This window comes from Drosophila simulans, chromosome 2L (genome assembly GCF_016746395.2).
Source record: "Drosophila simulans strain w501 chromosome 2L, Prin_Dsim_3.1, whole genome shotgun sequence".
In the NCBI taxonomy this organism is placed as follows: domain Eukaryota; kingdom Metazoa; phylum Arthropoda; class Insecta; order Diptera; family Drosophilidae; genus Drosophila; species Drosophila simulans.
The window spans coordinates 11,581,726-11,605,084 of NC_052520.2; the positions used below are offsets into that span (position 1 = coordinate 11,581,726).

A 23,359-nucleotide genomic window follows, 5' to 3' on the forward strand; every position below is an offset into this window, starting at 1 on the left:
CGGGGGTAAAAAAGAAATAGAACTCGATGGCCGGGCGCCGTGTGGTAAATGGTTAAGGGCATGTCATGGCAATTTGCATTTTCAGCTTGACAAAGGATGTGCAGGACTATATAGCCGACCACGCCCCCCGCGCCACCACCCACTGATGGGCAACACACCCACCGCCTCTATTCAATTTTTGGCCGGGCAGCAGCTGCTGTTAATATGCAAACTGGGATTTCTTTTGTGGCTTTGATTTCGGTCCGATCCGCTGGACAATCACCGCTCGAAGCCACGGTGCCCATCCAGCTTCATATTCAATATCATGTTCAATAATTTGGCCTCGTCCTGCGCCACCGGACATACATATGTATGTATGCATACATATAAAAGCAGATGGGCAATATTTGTGGCCCTGCCAGCATTGACTGCCATCGCTGAGCGTTTAATAGACTTTCAAATATTGCCACTTCGGCTTCGGTTGGATACTGCGGAGGATACTGCGGCGAGTGGGATATGGGCCAATAAGATAATTAATGTCCTGGGAGTAGGCCAGCACCCCGCCGCACCGCAAACACCCCCAGCCGTGCAAATCTACCCCAGCGCTCAAGGCGCCGACAAGGACGAACTGAAAGCTGGACCAACGCGCTGATTGCCTGCGTTAATGTTAATTGCCCTTGATGAGTTTTATGCGCTGCGCTAATGAACAAATGACTGCACATTGCCAATATGTATGAAAGGGCCAATACGGCGGCTACATCCTTGCACACACAGAAACTATGGGCCCCATAGGGTGTGTTTTGTGAACGGGGGGGCATATGATCCTGGCATTGTTTGCCGGAGGCAAGGCAACATTTAATTGCCGACCGGGGTCGTTTGGTTTGGAGCGTTAACGCCGCAGATAGTGGCTACATACATGAAGGTGGTTAATTGAATATTTAGGAAACCAAATTAAAGTCAGTTCTCAAAGGGCTTTACTTATCACTTAATTTACTGAAATGTTTTTTATTGCCAAGACTATGCTGAGACACATTGTTCTGTATATTTTACCTTAATTTGAATTTAAAGGCAACGAAAGCGCTTCCTGCAAAACTAATATTCCTGCAATTTACAACAGTTTCCCCTGGAAAAACCATTTCCGAAATGTGTATTGCCCCTGAAGAATAGCTATTCTATTATGGTGTACAAAACAGCGATGCTGGGGAAAGTTACACCATCAGGACTTGCGGCTGATGTCCTGCCACGTATTCGAAATTTACATACAACAGACTACAAAGAGAATTTGAAACCGAAAACAAAACCACCGCTGATGGCTGTCAAAAATAAAGAAGCGAACGTTTGCTAAATTAAGGAGGAAACCAAATTCCTGCACCGCGTTGCCCCGGAATCCACTGGCAAGTTGCAACTTGCAACGTCGCCTTTTTGCGTTAATGTCGGCGACTTCAACTTCATTTCCTGGCCGCAGGACCACCCAGAGCAAGACCAATTTGCAAGGAGCGGTCGCATCTGCTTCGTAGGCGTATACGTAATATTGTGGGAAAGGCAAGCAGGCAATGCACAAGCCGAAAAATGTGGCAACAAGAATGTGCCACTCCACAACCGCAATCACAGAGTTTTTCGGGTGGAGCCAGCAATTTTAGCCAAGAAATTGTCTCGCTGTCTCTTCCGTCCCGGCCACTTAATGACTTCCGCAAATAAAACGCTTTGTTCTGGGACAAGTTTAAAGCATTAGCACATTGCTACGAAAACCCAGAAGCTTCTGCAGTTGTTTGTACATATTTATCAGACTGTTTTTGTACTGCAATCTGCTAATGCATTTGGATGTGCGTCTAATGAATATTAATGACACCACCGACCGTCGAGGGCCGGGGCCAAATGGCAATAAAAATATTTCAATTAGAGCTCAGCTGCCAACACACGCGGCAAGATCAACGACTTTGTTAATGCCACAACAAGCTGAAGATGCAACTGCAACCGCAGACAAACCACACAAATGGCACACAAAAAGATAAACCGATGCCAGCACGTTGGCATGCATAAATGATGGCCAACTGGGGAGAATCGGGTAATGTCGGGGCAATACCCACTTTAAAAAGTCCAGGACAACACTTGCTGTAAGGCAGGGCATTTTTCTTAAATAATACGTTGATATATATACTTATTTTAAATCAAAATAACCAGGCATTTTCTATCAAATTTTAATGAGGTGGAAGGAATCACACCTGAGGTCACAAAAATGTCTATCACCGTAGAGGAGAGAAACTTCGGTCTGGTCACGAACCCACTTACCGAAGCCCGGCAGATGGTTCACTCCTACACACTAAAGAACACCAAGGGCATGTCCGTGACGGTCATCCAGCTTGGGGCCACTATCCAGAGCATCTTCTTTCCGGATGGCTCCAAGAAGGTAGAGGATGTGTGCCTCGGGTTCGACGACATCGCTGGCTATATGACCAACAAGGCGGCCTATATGGGTGGAACCCTGGGGCGAGTGGCCAACCGAGTGGCCAGCGGTGGGTTTACGTTGGATGAGACTACAGTCAACCTGACTAGGAATTTTGAGGTAATTAATTAGATTTAAGTTTTATGTGCTTAGCATAAATAAGGGTTATGACAATTTAATATTAATACAAAGCACGATTCATTCAGGGCCAGTTTCATCTGCACGGTGGATTCTTGGGATTCGACAGCGTCATTTGGGAAGTGGTGCAGAAGACACCAGAGGGTGTAGTGTTTCGCCATCAATCCCAACATGGTCACGAGGGCTACCCAGGCATTCTAACGTGCCTTATCACCTACCGCCTGGACAATGAGGACCGTTTGTCCATTAGTTTCGAGGCCAACACTGACCGCCAGACAATTGTCAATCTCTCAAACCATGCATATTTCAATCTAGCTGGCCATAGTGCAGGACCCAAAGGCCTTGCAGAGCATACGGTGGAGATAGCATCTAGTGAGATTGTGGAAACAGATGACCGGCAGATTCCAACTGGAGAGTTAACCCTTGTTGACAACACGGCTTATGATCTCAGGTCACCTGTGGTCCTGGGAGATCGCCTCAAGCAGTTTGAGCATCGTCCGATTCAGGGTTTCGACAACTGCTATGTGGTCAATGGAGGTCAACTGCTGAGATCTACCGTCAAGGTGGCCAAGATAGTGCATCCGCCAAGTGGTCGGGCACTAGAGGTATGGACAAATCAGCCAGGCGTTCAGTTCTATACCGCAAATAATATTACCAAGATAACTGGCAAGAAGGGATCCTTTTATGTGAAACACGGTTCCTTCTGCGTCCAAACGGAGAAGTTTCCGGATGCCATAAATCACCAGAATTTCCCGTCAATCAATCTAAATCCTAATGAAACATACCGGCACGAAGTTGTGTACTGGTTTAAGGTTGAAAAGACCTGCAGGTGCTGTTATAAAAAGTAACCACGAACCTCGTAAATAAAGATTCCTAACACCTTAGATTGACTAAAGGTTTTTATAGAACATTATATTCGTTCCCATCAAAAATATTTCACATTTTGTTTCCTATTACCTAAAGATCAAATCGCTCTTCGCATTATTTTCACCATTGAATAATTTAATGAAAATAATAAAGGAAATGCAATTTATAGTTCAAGTGCTGAACTCCACAAACTTCGATAAAAATTTTCAATTTTGGTTACGAAACAGCTGCAGGGGCCACGCGATATCCATGCTATAAATTTACCACAAACAATATGCAGTTAACCAAATTTTGTTGCTCCAATATTCCACCTACCTGTGCGAAAGCTCTCTTGTCCGTATGTCCATATACATGTGTCTGTATGTTAGTGGGTATTTGCGGCAAACCCTTTGGGGTTATCAGCTAACATGGGGCCACCTTGTCAAAATAAACCATTCAATTAGTGTTGGAAAATTGAATTTTCCATGCAGCCTGTTGATGCGGTAGCTGTGATAAGCTGCGGGCCATCGACACCCTCCGCATTTCTTGGCCACATCATGGCACAAGAAATTTCATTAGCCTAACGAGTTGTTTGCTCGGCAGGCCGAGGTAAAAACTTTGTCATCTCTCGGACGACTGAAGTTGTGTTTCTAAAGCTAAAGACCTTGTCTGCACTTCAGTCCTTATGAAAAAAGCCTGAATAAGTGATTTTTGTGGAGAAACCGAGCGAAAAAAATGCATTACCAGAGAATAAAAATTTATGGAAATAAGTTTGTCTCTATCAAGATTGCAAAAATCAATCAAAATTTAAATATGTAATCTAATCTAAAAGAAAATAGTTGGCCTCCTAGCATGTCTATCAATTACCCCACCAGAAAGCTTTCATGGCACCCATACTCTTTTGAAACCTCAAGAATACTCCTAGTTGTACTAATGATGTCAATTCCCACAAGCGACATTAATCTGTATTCAGACAGTAGGCTCTGGTCACATTATGGGCCCGCACAAATAATGTTAACAAGCCCATAATTAAATATTTGCACAATATTTTTCGTGATTAAAATAAAAGTCAAACAAGGCAATACAGGACAGGAAAAGTTGTTTAAAATGCACAACACACATAAACATGTAATGATGACAGACTCGGCTTCAGGTTAACCGCACAAACGAAGCTCACTAGAAAATAAAAAATAAAAATTAAGCTCGCCGCTGCTGATTACCTAACAAACCAAAAAACCCAGAATAATTTCCATGCGAAAGGTTAACAGATTTTGTTAAAAATAAGGCAGGGAAATGGGGGAAAAAAAGCCAACACAAACAGAACGCTAAACAATCAAGAGTGAAACTTCCACCACCACAGCTTATGTTGCTCTTTAACAAATTCATTATAACTTTTGCTATTAAAAACATTAGGAGCGACTGTACGCATTCCGTTCAGACTTAAAACCGAGGACGATTCCCCCAGTTTGCCATATATATTCACATATTCACATACACAGTTCGTCGGCTTGCCAGCCGGAGCAATTTAACCCAAATGCTTATCATTTAGCCATTTAATTTAACCTTTTGCCCGGCACACACATGCCACCAAAAATGAAGGGGAGCAAAAATTGGTGGCTAAAGGATATTTTTGAGTATGCTCTTTTGTCTAATAAACGTATAAAATATGACATGAATGATTTCAAACAATTTCAAAAATTATAAATATGAAAATTGTATGTATATTTTGTAGAGCTATCCTTATGATCAAAAAATAGTAATTAACTTAAAATTAAATTAAAGAATTCCGGAACTTCTTCCCCTACTGTGAAGTTTAATTAGGGTATCCCTGTCGTCTACTCCTAACTGGATTATTCTTCGAACTTTTTGCATATCACAGTCCATTCTCTTTTTTCCCTGGCTTTGTTTTTAATACAAACTGCTGCTCATATTGCTAATGATTTTGGGTCACAGTCATCCGCACACTCTCGAACCCTTCGCACACACCCACACACACACACCCAGAAGCCCCAGCACCAAAACACACATTCACGTAACACTTATGGCAACACGTACTTGGGGTCCGTTGCCAGTTTTTTGGTTGCGTTGCCAGCCGTTGTTAAGTATACGCCGCATTGCTCTGTTTTTCGGGTGTTGTGTAATGTGGAGCGGTTCCTCTGAATGCCCCAAGCCCATTCCCTCTCACCTTCGTTGTTGCACAAATTAAAAACGCGCTACTCTATCTCATTTGTTGCCACTGCGACTCCAGCATTTTAATAAAATGTTGTTGCTTTAAACGTGATCCTAGCTCTAATTGTTGTTACAACAAGGATGCTGCCATGGAGAGGAGATACAAAGAGAGAGAAAAGTGTAGGGAGCTGCTTTATTTTTAGTAAATGTAGCTTGTGCAAAATTGTGTGCAATTAGTTAGTCGGCAACTTTCGCAGATGAATTCCTTTTTTACCAACCAAAATTAGTGAACCAGGTTGTGTAATTGAGAAGTGCCTTGAAAACGAAACTTGCAAGGAAGATAATGGAAGAAGTGCAAGTGCATGGTTCAAATAAACTTGTCAAAATTAAATATTTTTCATCTTCTTAATCCCTTAATTTTACAAACAAATTTCATTCATTACCTTCCAAGGGATTTTTACCACAAATTTTAAGCTGCTTGCTCATATTTCACAAAGCGCTTCAAGAGCACTACAATGCAACCCCTTATGAACATATCGAGGCAGCTTTAATGTCAACACCGAATCTGCCTAAAGAGACTCCTGTCAGCCAGACAGGATACGGATGAGCTCTACTTGAGCTCATGGTTATGCATCAGCTGCATTTGCCGGTTCGGCCCAACCTGGCAGATAACTATTCTGAGGGCGAGCTGGCATTAGGATGATTTTGTTAATTGAAATTCGACGGCAGAGTGCACAGGAACAATTTCCTTTTGTTGCACGTGCATTGCGTATACGCAGTGTGTAAACCGATGACGATGATGGTGATAATGATGGTGATGATGCTGCTCCTGGTGCAGCTACAGGAACAATGCCAGGCATTCGCTAATATCGAAGAAAGCTTTTGTAGTCCGCCCAGTGCGCTTCATTTGACGCAATCCTTGCCTTTTGTTTGCTTTTGCCAGCTCCTGAAACTCGACTTGCTGTTATGCCCACGTTAAGAGCACGTCCAGCGATTGTATTTTCATTTTGCTTGTAAGTCTTACTATCCTTTACTGACACTCCTGGTACTCGTGGTCTTTCAGCCTGTAACTGCCCGCCAGGACCTCCACTTTGCCGCCTGGTCGCTTGTCGGTCGTCGGGCGTCCAGTTGGGAACAGGTTTTCCTCGCGGCTTTTCCCTTTGTGTGTGTGCAGCACAATAAGTTTCCTTCCGCTTGCTTTGCACGCCATTGAAAACGTTAAACTTACGCTTATTGGTTTTGCCAGTATGCAGTTCACAACGTAATTACACCACCCGTCAAGCTGAGGTACTCGCAATGAAGTCTCTGCAATGAAACCGTAATTAATGTAAGTTAATATTTTCAGAGGACGTATTTTTCAACAGGGGTTTCTTCAGTAAAGAACTCTGTGTTCTCCTTCACATGTTGGCTAATGCACTTTGTTTTAGATTTAACGCGAACTGATTGACATGGCTCCAACTCAAAATCATTTGTTTGCCGGTTAAAATCCACAGTTTCCTTAAGTATAAATGGGTTTCATAAGCAATATATATATATTTAGTACAGACAATATCAGAATGTCAAGCGTAATGCAGCAACCTTTATGAGGCAGCCAAAAGCATACGAATAAAAATGCTTTCAGTGTAATAAATTCCTCTCTCAGACTTCCTCATTCTACAAAGGCTTTTGTAGCTGCACTGTAAGCAAATACATTGTAATTATTAAAAAAATTTTATTCAACGGTACCAACCTTATCATCATAATGATATATATAATCAGCTTATAAATACAAACAAAATATTTTACATATATGAATAAATCTAATTTTCTATGAATCTATTATAATAGAATTTATAAATTTACAATAAAGCTGATTAAAATAAAATATATATACAAAGGAAAAATACTTTTCTTCAATTCCTTTGTTAGCAGACGTTTTCCCTACTGGAAGAGCATTCATATCTAGGATATAGAGAAATACTTTGGCTGACCTCCCTGTCAGAGTGATTGTGACAACTCGACGAGCCAGTCAGCCTGACTTTCAGTTCCAGGACGTGGTCCGGAGACCCGATGTGCCTTTCGGGGCATGCATTGCTAAAGGCAAACAGTCAAGTTTACGGCTTGGCCTGGATGAAGACTTATTCTGGTCGAGCACTTTGTGCTGATTAGGAAAACGTTTCAATAATCTCGACCGGGATGGGAATTTTGTCTCTGGACAAAAAGCGGACACAACAATTGCAGTTCAGGGCACTGAAAACAGAAGACTTTTAACCCAACCAACTTGGCCTTGCCGGTAATTAAGGCTTAAATATCAACAATGGCCAACTGTTGGGCCAAGCTCGCTGGTTAATTAGGAAACTGCCCTTTGTTGAGTTTTTATTCACTTTCGTTTTCGTCAACAAAAATCATCAGTCAGATTTAATCAGGGAGCCGAGAATACCGCATTGTTAATGCAGCATCAATATTAATTAAGCTCCTTCTCCGTTTCCACAGGGCGTATGCGGAATATGCCGAAAAAGGAACGTTGACTTGGCCGATCTGGGACAACTGACACAAATCTGACAGCACTTTGACAACAAACGCACTCTAAGCTGGCTACCGCAACATAAGCGACATGTCAAATGCCAGGAGTGACTCGCCAAAGATAGGTCCTGCGATATCTGAACGATCTGAAGTTGGCACCGAAGCTCCCCTGGCGGCTAAAACTGCTGCTGAAGTGGCTGACACTTGACAGAAAGCCCGATAAAATTGGAAACAGTGGAATTTGGTTACGTCCAAAAATAACTTAGCAACCTGCAGCGGGAAAAGGATTAAAAACTTACACGAACTATTTCGCGAATTTAGATTCTAGAAATTTAAGTATTCGATACTTTTGTTATTAAGGAATCCAATGATTAGCGTATAAATAAATACTTGAAAAATTCTTATATATTTTACATATCTTTTTTTTTAGTATACTATTTTTCATTTACCAAATTCCAAACATAAATTTCACACATAAAATAAATGATGTTAAAGTAATACTTCTTGCGTAATCTGCAACCATAATTCTCCACTGTGTCGCGTTGCCATTATGTGGCAATAGTTTATCGAGGCCCAGCAGCTGCTTGGCCTGGCAATATTATTAATTATTTTTGCAATTAACGCGTCATTGTTGCTGCATCACGTTGGTTAAACGGCCGCGTAAGCATTTTGGTCTTTTGCGAGCGAGTTTCGGCTTACACGCGTCATAATTAGCGGGCTTTGTGCGCGCGAGTTCGCTCATTTGGATCCTTTCAAGCCAGGTCGTCGTCGGGCAGATAAAGTTCGCAGCAGGCAGTGCCATTGGCCATGCCCGAAGTAATACCAATGGCTAAGGCTCATCCACCGCTCAGCCGGGCGTAATCCGCTAAAAGTGTTGCTTATCGGGCGGAGGCAGTTCGTCACATGCAAAAACTTCCGGCGATGGGAGGCGGAGGAGCAGACGGCATGGGTGGGCGGGCACATAAAAAGTTGACGCAACACGCCCAGAAGACATGTGAACGTTTTATTGGCATTAAGGGATCAAAGGCAGCTCCGTCACGAGGGTGGAACGAAACTCTTTGTACGTCGTCAAGTAAAGGGAACAGCGTCGGCCATGTTTGCACAGGCATCCACTGGTACTTTACTGAAATTTTAACGCTGACACAAGAATGATTTCAAGAACGGCAGACTAACAGACAAACAAAAAAATTGATGCACATGAAGAAAACTAGTAGTAAAACCTCACAAGACATGTCAAAATGCTTAAGCTAACATCTTATCAGCCTGTCATATAAAATATTTTCATAACAACTAAATAAGTATCAATCCTATAAACAATATAAGATGCTTTGCCCGCTTTTTCAGAATTTTTTTCAAGTGCGGCAGACGGCATGGAATGGCAACTGACGGCGACAAAGGCAGCCATAAACTTTTAGGGCACACGCTGCGTATACGCAATCAGCTCTGGGCAAACATTTACCCAAATAGTTTTCGTTTTTAAAGCGCCGAAAAGCGCCGAAAAAAAAGAGCTTGCTTAGCTCGGCGTTTTATTAGCTGCTTATATGTGAATGAGAATTTAGTCATAAATCTGTAAACGCGCCGCCGCTCTGCGCACTGTCGCATGAAATTGAAATATAGTGTGATTTTCACTTTAGCCACTCGTCGAAGCTTCCGGACCACGAGAAAATCTCACTTCCTCCTCATTCCGTGACCACTGAACAGCAAAAGCAGCGGAATTCGGTGTCAAAAGCTCAGAAATGCCAAGGAAGCCAGCAAAACATGTGGTAAAATGTGCGAAACGTACTGGGAGATACCCTTTAGAATTATTGACATTCTGCGAGTGCCCAAAATATTCCTTTCCGGATCTCACTTCAAAATATTGTATTTGTTTTCATTGACATAATTATTAACAAATTTAATCAATTTTCTATTTTTTAAATGATATTGGACACATATACATAGAAAGAAAAAAATCTGTCTTGAATTTACTGCGAACTAAATTCTTGAAATTCTTCCCGATGACAGGGTGTGGCAAAACAAAGAGCCGAACGACTGCAAAGGAAGCCATTATCCTTGCGTTATTTATGACAATTTCCTTATGAGTATTGCCGCCCCATATCCACCCACAATGGATCGCCACCTCCGACCTGCCATTTCCCCGTGCCCCATCTATTTTCGCATGGACACATGTGCGTTTTCACTTTCTGAGGCATTTGGGAATGAATGGCGACGCCTTCGGCGTTTGACTTTAACGCGGACCACTCGGTTGCCAGCTTTTCTCCATTGCGTGCAGTTTTCTGGCGGGAAATGGCCGTGGAAATGGGAAATGGCGAATGGCAAATGCAAAGCGTTTCCTTGCGTGTCTATCTAAATGTTATTATTAGTTATCAGCGGCGTTTGTTATTTGCCCACTTCGCCACTCGATTAATGCTTTTCTACCGTGTCGCATGCCATTTGCTTTGCCCGAGAATATTTTAGCAGGCCATCCCATCTAAAATGCAGAAATGTGAAAAAAACTACCAAATAAATGCAAATAAAAACGGTAGTTAAAGTGCCTGCGTAAAGCCCTCTTAAATGAGCCATTAAAGATTTGAAGTACTTTTGGTATTCCACTTAAGCAATTAGACAGAAACTTGTTCAACTTCGTTGGGAATAGGAAGTCAAAGAGCTAATATTATAAATAAGTCCTTCCTGGAAAGGCATTAAGTTGAATGCCTTAGAAGCCCTCCAGGTGAGTCTCACAAATTCAAAATCATTTTAATGGCTTATAAAGTCAGCTTGCAATCTTGATTGGCATAAACTGTGGGAAAATATTTTGCATTTCCAGCCGCTCTTGCCGCCAAATGTATATTTACATATTTGTGCGGGTGCTTTATCTTTGTCATGCTGGTCATATATATATTTAATTCGCATGTTTACTGGTCCGACATGTGGGGCACCCGATGTGGTGAAATGGCCAGTGCAAAATGATAAATATCCTGCAGGAGCATGCAACCTAATGGGCGTGTCACTCGAATCGCGCCGTGTGGCATGCTCATGTCATAATTCTAAAATTTGCGGTTGTCATGCTACGCGGAAACAAAATAAGCATAATGTGGAGGTGAGTTCATACATAAATAATGCCAACACTCTATTCTTATAGCTAAACACTTTAATCTGATCAGATTCTACTCGTTCCGACCATTAACTTTATTGTTTTTTATCCAGTTTCAAAATAAATATCATTCTTTAAGCAAGATAGTATCATGTTTAATCTTTTTGATACTTCAAGAAATATATATATATATTAAGAACGGACACTTCTTGGCTTAATAAAAAGTTCAAATAAAACCGTCTATAGTTCCTTTTATTTAAATCCATTTGCTTGGTTGATTTGTGGGAAAGCGTTTGAGTCATGACAGCAATTCCAGTTCGATGAGCTCGAGTAAGGAGCAATTGGGAGCTTCTCAGACAGATAACCGTAACCATACATACAAACGTTCGTATATCTGTGATGGTTAAAGAGCCCGACCGAAACTTGTATCTTGCGGATAGTTTAAGGTAATTTGCTCGGGCTGCAGATGAAGAAACTGCTGTGGGCGGAGTGTTGCGGCACGGTTGGCTGGGGCAACAACACTTTTCGGCTGCATAACAAATACACTTCAATCAATGCCAAATGGCCGGGCTGGCAATCACAGGACACTAACACCCATACATGTGCACACGGGGTTTGCCGATGCTCGTGCTGGTGTGTGTGTGTGGGCGCCACAAAAATGAAAACAAATTTTGGCATGATTGCTGATTGTTTGTCTTTTTCATTGTTTGGCACGAATGCTGCCGCTGCCAACGCAGGCGCACATTTATTGCTTCCCAATTGGAAATAAAAGTGGAGGAATGGCAGGCAACCAGAAAAGAAGGCTTACCATGTAAAAAAAAGCGGTAACCGTTCAACTTTAGTTGAAAAAGGAACATAGGCTTGATTCGGCAAGCCGAAACTACATACTACCTTTACAGTAAAATTATATTTAACAAAAACCACTGATGATGCATACCGAATAAGAACCATTTATGATTATATTTTTAAAAATTTTCAAAAAATTTTGTAAATATTGTTATGCGAAGGTAACTTATGACTTAAATCAATATACCCTCTGCAAGGGTTTTATAAACGAGTAAGTTTTGCCTAAAGAGAAGTGCCTTTAAATAGTTGAATACTCTTTTATTAACAACGTTGATTTATTTAAAAGTTGGTATTTAAAAGATTTTTATCTAAATATTACTTTATATTAATTCTACATTTAATAAGAACTATTTGCTAGATTTAAAACTAAGATAGCATATAGCAAACAAGAAAAAGTTTAAGAATTGGCACCATTGATATATCTTCCGCTTATAGGAATCAGTGTTGCAGTGTTGTATATTCAATGAATTCAATTTTTTGAAATTGGTTGCCATTACCAAGTGCAACCAATTCGCCAAACCCACATACCCCATTCAATCTGCAGTGTAAATCGCCACACTCGAGATATACAAGGTTTTCTTCTTGGTCTGGCTTTTGATTTGATTTGCTTGGCGGGCTCCTTTTTTCGCTTTTGCCCCGTTTGTTTCCCCTTCTCGTGCCTCAGGGGCTAGGTTGCAAACATTTGCCGCTGACTCCGGGCTTTGCCGTCACCGCTGATTAAAACAAACACAATGCCTGCGTAATGACGACATATGTACGTCTGCGGATTGCTGGACCCACCCAACAGCCTCCAAGCGGGAAAATTTCCCAATCCATCGCCTTTTTTCCGCACAATTGTACAATTTCGTCTGCTTTTTTTTGAGCCACGTTTTTTGTGTGCGGCTTTGCCGTACGCGTTTTGACTTTTTCTTCGCTCTCGAACATTGATTCATAATTGATTAGCATTACTTTAGCTATTGTTCGATTTATACTTATATAGGTACATAGTGTGTGTGTGCGTGTGTTTGTTGAAGAACATTGCCCTTGGGCAACGTCTGCGATGTTAAATTAAGCGTAAATTTTTCGGTTTGCTGGCGCATTTTTGATGAATTTTATTGCTTTGTGCAATTACTCTGCTGATTTTATGTTTATTTATAGTCACCCCATATATATTTGCCTTGATTAAACAATAGATATGCGTGGGGCAACATCAATACCAGGATATTTCATAATTTAACGGTTGCTTTAATCTTGCAGGAATCAGATACTTCATTTAATTCGCCAAGAGTAATTTGTTGAACTTTTCCTTCGTAATAAACTGGGAGGAGTCTGCACGAATATTAAATCTAAAAACGTATGCCCCAGAAGAGTATGCTTTAATAATTGCCAGAACTATTCCGTTGCTCCTGCAGCAGCTACATTACCCATTTTTAATTAGACTGGTTGTGCATAATCAGCTGCAAGTTTTTCTTGCCGAACTCCTGGCGAACGGACCTCGCCTAACGAACTGCGTGTTCCTGCTGCATGTTGCATTTAAAGTTTTCTGTAGCGTACAATGCAGGAAATCATTTTAACAGTTTTCCACCTCGCCCCTCCCAATTTATAATTTGCCTTCTGTTTCGCAACTTTGCTCGTATTTTCTATACACAAGTTCACTGCACCCCCAACACAGACAACCTGAAAAGGAGCCCCAACACCAACTTCTCCTTTGTGGCACGCTTGTACGGACGGCTGAATAGTGTGGTACCCATTAATCGGAGGGGTAGATCGGTGGTAGGGTATATCGGTGCTGGAATACGCTTGTTGAATGTTTCCTTAACAAATTATGAAGTTTTTATATATGGTATCAGCAGTTCCATGAATCGGTTATTATAATTTAAAAAAGTCTTGCTCTTTTTTGCAGCCGCGATGGCAGCTACTCCTTTTCTTCTTTGCGGTGGTAACTTGTCTGTAATTATGAATGGCCAGCGGGCTAAAAAGAAGGTACAAAAGTCATTGACTCGCTGCTCCTGCACTTGCCTTTTTGTTCAATTAAAAGTTTATGTGAGCTATCTACCTGTTTCATTTAATTTTCCCGCGAGTCCTGTTAATCAGTTTTATATGCATGTTTAATTGACAGGTCAATTCCGAGGACAGCAAAAGGACCAAAAGTGTATTGTCATTAACATGCTACAGCCGCAATTTTGACTTCCCAGAATCACACGAATAAAAACTTCCAAAGGTAAAAAATATGCCAGGAGTAACCTGCTGCCCTTGGGTCAAAGTGTAATCGATGTCCTTGTTCCCTAGCAACCACCCACATCCTCTTTAATTGCAATGTAAAGTGTTTAGACACAATTTAGTTGCTTTGAGGCCACGACTCTTGGAATTTTTCCTCCTCCGTGTGCTGATTTGTTGGATGGCTCTTACGCAATTACGTTGCTCACTTTTGGAAATGCCCTAATCATAAGTGGATTGAATGTGATTTGAAAAAAACTGAAAAAATTGTATTTAATTGTATTTCAATCACTTTAATTACTCATATAAATATACGATATTAAAACATACCAATTAAATTCAATGTAATCCAATTTATTGGGTATTGAAGAACACTTCATAAACAAATTTTTACAATATTATCACGGCAAACAAAAAACTACGAATTAAAAAGAGCAATATATGTAGTTGTAGTAAATTTGTCCCTAATTAATAAATCAAGTTTCAGAATTTGTTTTGTCATTTGTCAGACCTTTTGGATTCTCATTCACTTCCGACCAAAACAACTTGAATGTCCATTGATTGCGAAGAGCAAACGTAATTGAATACTTTCCGTATTTGTTTGGTTTTAGCCGCTTCTATCGGCGCTTAAATACTCCTAACTGATACCGGGGCTACCAATCTCAAAGCTATGACAAATAGTCGGCCATCAAGGAGCAGAGAAAAAACGCTTTTTGTTTGCCGAAATTTTATCTATGCATGCCTCTGACCCAAGTCCAAATAACGACCATCAAACAAACTTTGATTTATGACAATCTAGTTCATTTGATTATTGCTGCCGACAACTGGGCACACGCATGGATAAAGCTAAGGATATTTTATGTGAAAGTGTGTGTGTGTGGAAAACATTTTCATTTTCCATTCAAATTCAATGCTAATCTACTTGCACAACAAGCCACATTTCCTTACAGGCCTAGCGGCTCGCTCGAGCATCATTTATCAAGGAACTGGGGACCGTTGTCCCTTTTTTATTTCATTTCATTTTTTTTTTTTTTTTGGTTTTCCTGGCCATTCCTGCTAGAAGTGCCTGTGCCGGGCATTATCAACACACATCGAGTTCATTATTTTTATCGTACAAGTGTTTGATACTTCCGTCTATCCCGGGCTTATATCACTCCGACTAACACGCGCCGCACATTAAGCAGCCAACCGTGTTTTAAAAGGGCCAACTTGTATATTAACTCTGTGCAACTGTGCGTATACGTAATCTGAAGAGTTACTACTTCCGAAAGGGTAATAAGAAAATAGGCTTCGGAAGATTCTCAAGGGGTGAATCCTTTTCGGAATGCAAATTTGCTACAGCTAAGGTAACTGTTAAAATAAATAACATAGGTTAGCTCTATATTTTAAATAGTTAGTTTCAATATCTATTTATATATTTTATTTAATTTTAAAGTATTTAACATACGTGCAGGTATAGATTTTTGTTAACATGTTGATTTCATTCTTCTTAATTAAGCGCATACATTTAATACGGAAGTCAACCGAGCTCCACATTTGATTCCATTTCAAAACGCGTCTGCTGCTTTGGGCTTCTCACTCATGAAGTGTTTGAAAGCCCGACAAGTCAGGCCTTTGAGTCAATTCTCGCTCATTTCTATGCGTCTCCTTGCCCTCGGAGTCTGTTTTTAATTTACTCCAGCCTCGGAACGAGTTGAGTCCGTCTTCGAATCATAGGAATCATAGAAACACGAGGAGACTGTCAGCTTCATCGCCGCCGGCTGCAGGTTAAGCGTCTACTTGAACCTCCGAGTGGTGGCGTTACATGAACTGAGGTGTTTGTTTGGCATCTGGCTTTGACATCTGCACTCGCATATGCCACACACGCCCATAAATTGAAGGAGTGTCTGGGCCTCCCTGGGAGAAGATTTTAGTACCCTTTATTCGTTATTATTGGGCGCATTTCTGACAAAAACACAACTGACTAAGAATAAGATTGCCTGTAGAGAATGTAAATATATTATATATATTCAAAGGATATAAGTTTAAAATTGCGGTGCCTTATTGTTGGATAGTTCTACTAAGGGGTACTTTCTAGGCTATCTTTGAAAGTTGAGTTCAGCATTTCTATTTTTAGTTTTGTCTACAAACTCGGGGCAATATGGGCTTGACCCCTTTTGGTTTCTTTGGCACTACTTTTGTTTAATGCCTTGCTACTAACAAACTGCAAACAGATTGGTGAAATGTCGCCAGTTGCTTATGAGAAAATGAAATGGTGTGCGCACAGCTTAAGTCGTCGAACAGATTATGTTGGGACTTTATCCACTGAACTCAATGAGGAAATACTGGCCTTGCTGGACATAAACCTATTAAAAATCAAAGAAGAAAATAGGAGATAGTTATAATGAATGGGAGAAGAACGTGGATAATGGAAAGCTGAAAGTTAGAGAAATAAAGCAAAATAAAACCAATAAATAGTTTGATTAAACTTACACTTTTACACTTTTGCAGTAATGCAACATAATTGCATATACTGGCCCGATGTTGCAATGAAAGTATTACATTTTAAAACAGTATACTGCGCCTTTAAAATAGGAACTAGTGAAATGTAAACTTTGGTATAAATCATAGGTATACAAAACAGTTAAGAAATATAAGAGAATGTAATTAAAAAGTTGTCTCAACTACCTAGGCAGTGCAGAGCAGACAGTTGTACTTTAAGTTTATTGAATAGATTTCTCAAAAAGTTATTTCCCTTTCGTGAAATGCCCTACTATGGAAACTAATCCCCCTCCATAAAATTTCACCCATGTCCGGGGCTTAGTCCACGTGGACTTTTCTATAATTCCGTGTGTGTGTGGCGCAAAGAGCCGTCAGCAAGTGGCTCCAGCCCGAGCCCGGCATTCAAAGCCCCGGGTCCAAATACTCCGGCTCTCGGGCCCAAAAGCCTAATGAAGCAATTTCGGAAAGCCGCAAGCAGTGGACAGATGATGGAACTGCCAGCGAGCAGCTAATTATATACGTCGCCGAAAAGAGGGCTCTATGGCAAAGCCGCTTTAATTGGCGCACGCACACAATTACAGCCATGATTTTGCCCATACATACACCCATCTTTCACATGTGCGTTTGTGACATTAGCTGCGATTTCCTGCGAAAAATCCGCATCAGGTAAACGCACAGGGGCTGTAAGCCCAAAAAAATGAAATGATTGAAGCTCGCAATATAGTAGCTAGCAAGAGTTCATCACTTTTTACACAACTCCCATCCGTTAAAACATTTTCAATAAAACACACATTTCCGTTAAACACATTTTTTTATATTTACATATGAATAATGTATATATGTGCATAAAAAACTCAGTTGCATTAGGAAGACAATTTTCCCATTACTTCCTTGTTTTCCCAATTGATTGCTATTTATAAATAGAATTATTTATCCTATCCTGCCGAATAATCTGTGACCCCAACCAGGTGTCGGGCAAAGATGGAATCTTTTGCGTATAAGCCTGCACCTAGATTTTCGTCATGGGTGGCGTAATTAATTATTTGCGTCACAAAGTTGCACCATTTCCATTCCGACCGCATATTTTCGCCAGCCTCAATCTGCCCAGTCGTCTCCGACGTCGTCTGATTGCTCTTTGCATAATTCAGCCGTGGCCAGGCTGGTCACGTATCGGTTGCAAACGGCGTGATTAGGGTTTCTCGGTTTTGGCCGGGAACTCAGCCAGCAACTGCTGCCGAAAAAGAGTCCGGAAAAGCCGGGAAAGCCGCAGCATGCGTGTGGTATATACGTACATAGTGCTGCGCCTTGTTTTTGCCACCGCCTCATTAAATGGCCAAATCAAAGCCGATTTCTGCTGCTTTGCGCCAGTGTCACGCCATTTTAATTGTTAAGGTTTATTGATATTTGTGTGGCGATGGGGGCACTAAGCACTAATTTTCAATTATGCAAATGATACTGACAACATTTTAATGAATGTAATTTAATATTTGGCCCACCACCCACCGCAACAGTAACCCATTTCATTTTTGGTTTGTTTAATTTTAAGACCTTTTCTTGGCGTTTCGTATTTTTTGTTGTTTTTTTTTTTTATATTTTGGCTCATTTGGAAAGTACTAGACAGACATAAATAATCTCAGCACCGCACATATTAATTGGGTGTATTTTTCAGCCATGTCTAAGGCTTCATTAGTCGTCTAGGGAGCCGAAAACTTCTTAATTGTTTCATTAATGCAACGCAATCCGTTTGCCTGGCACTTAATTTCATTTTATTCGCTGTCGTCACTGGTACTCCGTTGTTGCTCCTGTAGTTTTTTAAATAATTGTGCACAATTATTTCACCCAATTTAACAGTTCTTTTGCCATGAGCGTCGTATACATTTAAATGACGTCATTTATATTCCAGCGGGATAAGCACTTAATGCAAAATTACATCCAAAGCGACGCAAAATGGGTTGAGACGGGTTGAGTGCCTGCCAGAATAAAAATAAAATATTCAATTAAACCCGTTCCGCGCAGGATGCGAATACGAATCCGAATCAGAATCTGGATCCGGATCCGTTGACGGCGATATTAATCTGGCGTCATTTTTATTCGCCGAATTGCGCTACCATTTCTGTTTGCTCGCTATACAAATTAATTAATATAATTGTTGCTACCACAACGCCCCCCTTTGGAGTCTTCGTCGTTTGCCTAATAAAATTGTATACCTGAGCGCTGACAGAGCCAACCAATTTATTATTTTCACAGGGCACGAATCCACTCCAGCAGCGAAATGGAGTTGGCAGCGGGGGTTTTTTAGAGCTCTATATCTTTTATTACTATATTTTTCCCTATGCATTTCGTGTTCGGCTTTAGTTGGCCCGAAATATGCCCTTAGTTGATTGGGTTGATGCGAAAAGGTGAGTGCAGTTAAAGTTGATATCTTGATTATTAAAGTTTAATGGGTTGCTCACGAAAATATTAGTCAATTAACTAAATTAAAGAGCAGTAATTATCCTAGAAATAATATCAAATATTTGGTATAATTTCCAGACTTTCTTTGGCAATCTTCATATTCATTTCATTTCCTATAATCTCTATCCAAATAACTATGTGTGCTCATGGATTAATTTAAATAAATCTATAGAGTAAGCCGTGATCAGCGCTCGACCGTATTATGTTAACCTCTTCATCCTTTTTGTCAGACTTTTATTCATACATACTTTTTCGCTTTGCAGAACGCAAAATTCGCGCTTGCCAAAAAAGAGTCGAGCGAAATATAGCAAAATAAGAACCCATGAAGTGTGTGTGAGTGAGTGAATGACTGCAGTGGAAATGCAAACTGCCAGTCAGTCAAATATAGTGAGTGCGGACTGCACTCGAACCCCTGCACCTCCCCCCTCCAACCGCCCACCGAAAAAAAGGGAACTTCAAAATAAAGTGAAAAACATTGCCTACTTTTTAGCTGTAGTGCTGCGGTTGATGGGAGAATGTGAATGCGGCAGCTGCTTTTTGTTGCCACCGCCACAGGGCGCATTCACGAATGGTTAAAGTCATTTATTTCGAACAAATCATTTGCCACAACCCACTAACGAAGCCTCGATGCCGCGGACCCGCCTTCAAAATGAAAACTAACAAGTTAAAGCAAGAACAAGCCCAGCCCATACCATCCCATCCCATCCCCAATTGATTGGATTCTTTGGCCAAGGGCAATTTTTCAAATAGGGGATGTATTCAGATAGGGGAAGGATGAAAAAAACTTTGACTGACGCTCGTCGTTGTCGTGCGAGATAAACTTGGTTCGATGCCCGAAGTTATTGAGGCGCAAACAGTTGGCTCGGCTTAGACTTCCCTTTACAGCCACACTGGACGAAAAACTATAGGTATAAGCATACTGATGAGGAAGAAAACAAACACTATCATATATAAACCAACATGTGACAAATATGTGAACTATGTCTTAAGTAAGCTCTAAAAAAGCCCATCAATTATTTGAATAAATATTATTTATTAAAGTTTCTTAAGAAGCATTTAAATAATACTGCTTGGAAATTAAACATAATAGAAGACTTAAATGGTATACGATGTAGTATTAAAGAAGAGCTATATAAACAAGTACCAATTTCAATGAATTTTTATCTTAGCTCTAATATTATGATAAGTAATATGTATGTTTCCCAGTGCTCGGTGGCATTCTTTTCAGCTAAGCCCCACGCACTCCTAGCCAACAAATGTCTGTCGCTTTATGTGCAGACATAATAAGACTGGTAGTCGGAAAACCCCCATGCTGTTGTCTTAGAACTCACGCCCCAGACAAACCCCAACCCAAACCCAAACCTCAACTTCCACTGAAATGGAACCCTCATTGCCGTTTGGAGTTTGCCGTTGTATGATAAACTTTTCTAATTGTCAGTTTCAGCAAGTGACAAACGACAGAAATTATGTTATCTTATCAAAGTTGGCGATACTTTGCTTTCCCCCCGGCCATCTCCTTCCCCGGCGGGTTGGTAAATTTAAGGAAATTATCTTTGAGTTCCTTCGTTTTTGTGCTGTTTGTTCAGCTATTACCTATTAACATTACAAAGCTCATGTGTGCGTGCGTTTCGCTTTGTGGCTGAAATTGAGTTGCTCCAAATTGACTTCCTTCCCGGCAACCCCAAAGTTTATTAAAATGCAGACAGCTTCTGTTTCTGTGTTTGGCTTTGTTTTCGGCTATTTATTCCGGTTTCCTCCGCTGGCAGGCACTTAGCCAACTGAGTCAGCTGCTGCATTTCACAGGCCTACTCTTTCGATTTTAGCCATACTTTGGGCCATATCATTTACCATGTCCGAACTTTGACTGCAGTGTCTGCCAAATGTTTCCTTGATTGATGACCGTGGGGCGAATGTGTATTTAATAAATGAAATCCCCAGAACCCCGGAACGATTTCTTTTGTCTTACAAAGAGTTGACAAAACCCTCAGCAGATTTTGTTTTAGTTCGGTCTGCAGTTTAATGAAATTCCTCAAGGGTAAGCCAAAACTCCCCGGCGAGGAGTGCTTTTCTTAAATAACAGTTAGACGAGCAAGCATACAGAGTGGTTATCCTACTTACTTCTCGTTTTCCCTTCATTTTCTTTTGGATCCACCCTGGAAAATGCTGTCAGAAATGAAAGGAAAAGGTCTCACGTAGCCGGGAATCCACGCTGAAGTAGTAATAATATAAAATAAACTTCTTCTCCCCGTTTTAGCCATCATATTCCACTGGTTGTGCAATTTTTGTGTAGCGCTCTTTACGGCGTGAAGCGGAATAATTCAATCAGCGCCGAAGTGAGGAAAAAGTGCCAAAAGCTCAGCTTGATGTTGGCCAAATGGGAAAGCGGGTAAGTGGGAGGTTGGAAAAGTGAGATGTAGGAGTTGTCCCGTACGAAATCCGAGCAATTTAAACTCAAAACGCTTGCACTGAAGCAGGGCGCGTGCAACTTAAACAAACCGGAAAAGCAAATACAACGCAGCGACACAGTTAAGGAGGAACTTCCTGTTTGCGAAACAACAGCACCCAGTTTTTACAGATCCAAGGAAGAGAGAGACAGACAGACAGGCAGTACGAGTAGCACTGGTAGTATCCGTGATGGTAACGTAAGTCGGGCGTCTTGGCCAGGAACATGTGCGATGGCAGCTTAATTTCGTTTACTTACCTGAAAGCTGTTTATGTGCTTGCGAAATTACGAATTAAATTTTTAATTTGTCAAAAAGAACAACAGCTCGGCAACCGGATACGTTGAGCATGTGTGTGTGTGTCTGTGTGCTCCCATGTGTATCTGAACCAGCATCCTGCATCCGTGACGTTTGCCGTTCCATTTCTAGATGATTAACTGCAGCTAGCGCACTGATATCCCAAGCAAAGCAATCCAATTAAATCGGGATGCTTTATGGCAATTTAAGGCCAAGTGGTTCAGTTGTTAACAATATACGATAATTCAAAAATATATGATTATTTTATTTAATGGGTTAATTTAAAAGGAATTCTTTTAATTCCGCTCCAATTTATGTTCAGCTATCCTAGATAAAATGTACATGATTAACAATCAAAAATAATATTTCTTGGGTACAAATTATATCCAACTTAAACTCAATTGCAAAGTTCCGAACAGATATGAAATTCATTATTGGGTTATTTCTTGGAGGCTTCTGCATCATTAATTTTTCCTGCCGTCCTGATTACGTTTGTATAGGTGCCACATTGGCATACAGCCGCATCGCCAGGATCTGCAGTGCATATGTGTGTGTGTGTAGCTCTTGGGTGCTCGTGGACCATAAGAAATAATGTTGTTTATGCTGTGCAAACATAAAATTCTTTCTTACTCCTTGCTACTTACGTACATTCGCTGAATTTCACGAGCATATACATATACATATATACGCATATACATTGGCCATTTTTGTCCTTTTTCCCGAGCGGGTCGTATTCTTTTTTCTCAGCCGGCCTGTGCTGGGCAATAAAGTTGTTGGAATTTAGCTGAACCGAAAATAGTTTATGGCGGAAGTCATTAAGTGGCTCGGTTTACAGCAGCCGCAACATGAAAAACAGAAGTGCCCGCCCCTGGGCTCACAGCCAGGATCTCGAACCCCACACTGCCGCCCACCGCCCCTTTTTGCACACGCCCTTTTTCTGGCCTCCTTTTTTACGAGATTTTTATAGACGAATTATGGTTTTTATTTGCCGCTCTACATGTGACCCTTTATGCAGCAGTTCTATTCGCCAGCTTACATACTTCTTTTTTGTGGGCAAATTTAATTACTTTAAAATGATTTGCGCACATATAAATACAGAAAAAATAAAAAATAAAAAATGAGCACAAAATAAATGCTGGCTGAAATGGGCAGTGCAAGCAAATTGCTTTTTTATTGTGTTAGGGCCACGCTGCAACGGCATTCAATTAGGACTTCTTTATGGGCCCCTAATTGCGTTAGCCTTCATAATTCCGGCGTGGATGAGCAACCGCAGGCCAAGTTTTGTCACACTTTAAATTCTAATTTCATGCATTTTGCACATCAATAAAATTTCTTGGCTTTCGCCTATTCAAAGACTTTGCCGGTCATGATTTGCTTTTATGACTTCGCCGTGCAAAACGTGAGAAAACTTTCGAAATTTTGGAGTTTTGATCCCGGTCCCGGGGCTTCTTCTTATTCGGAAATCGAAACGGCGGGTAGGGCTTTTGATGTATT

At 40.9% G+C, this 23,359-nt stretch overlaps 1 protein-coding gene and 1 long non-coding RNA gene across 3 annotated transcripts; both read left to right on the forward strand.

Moving 5' to 3' along the window:
- The first annotated feature begins 2,147 nt into the window (after positions 1–2,147).
- On the forward strand, positions 2,148–3,444 carry LOC6732002 (galactose mutarotase). Its single transcript, XM_002079100.4, has 2 exons — positions 2,148–2,542; positions 2,629–3,444. The coding sequence occupies exons 1-2, from the start codon at positions 2,216–2,218 to the stop codon at positions 3,406–3,408; spliced, it is 1,107 nt and encodes a 368-aa protein (XP_002079136.1). The 5' UTR covers positions 2,148–2,215; the 3' UTR covers positions 3,409–3,444.
- Positions 3,445–21,213: 17,769 nt separating this feature from the next.
- On the forward strand, positions 21,214–22,101 carry LOC27208187. 2 transcript variants are annotated; one of them, XR_001600747.3, is made up of 3 exons: positions 21,214–21,312; positions 21,382–21,513; positions 21,599–22,101. It is a non-coding gene; the product is annotated as an uncharacterized LOC27208187 (long non-coding RNA). The 2 variants fall into 2 exon arrangements; XR_001600746.3 differs by having other exon boundaries at positions 21,602–22,101.
- Positions 22,102–23,359: the final 1,258 nt, after the last annotated feature.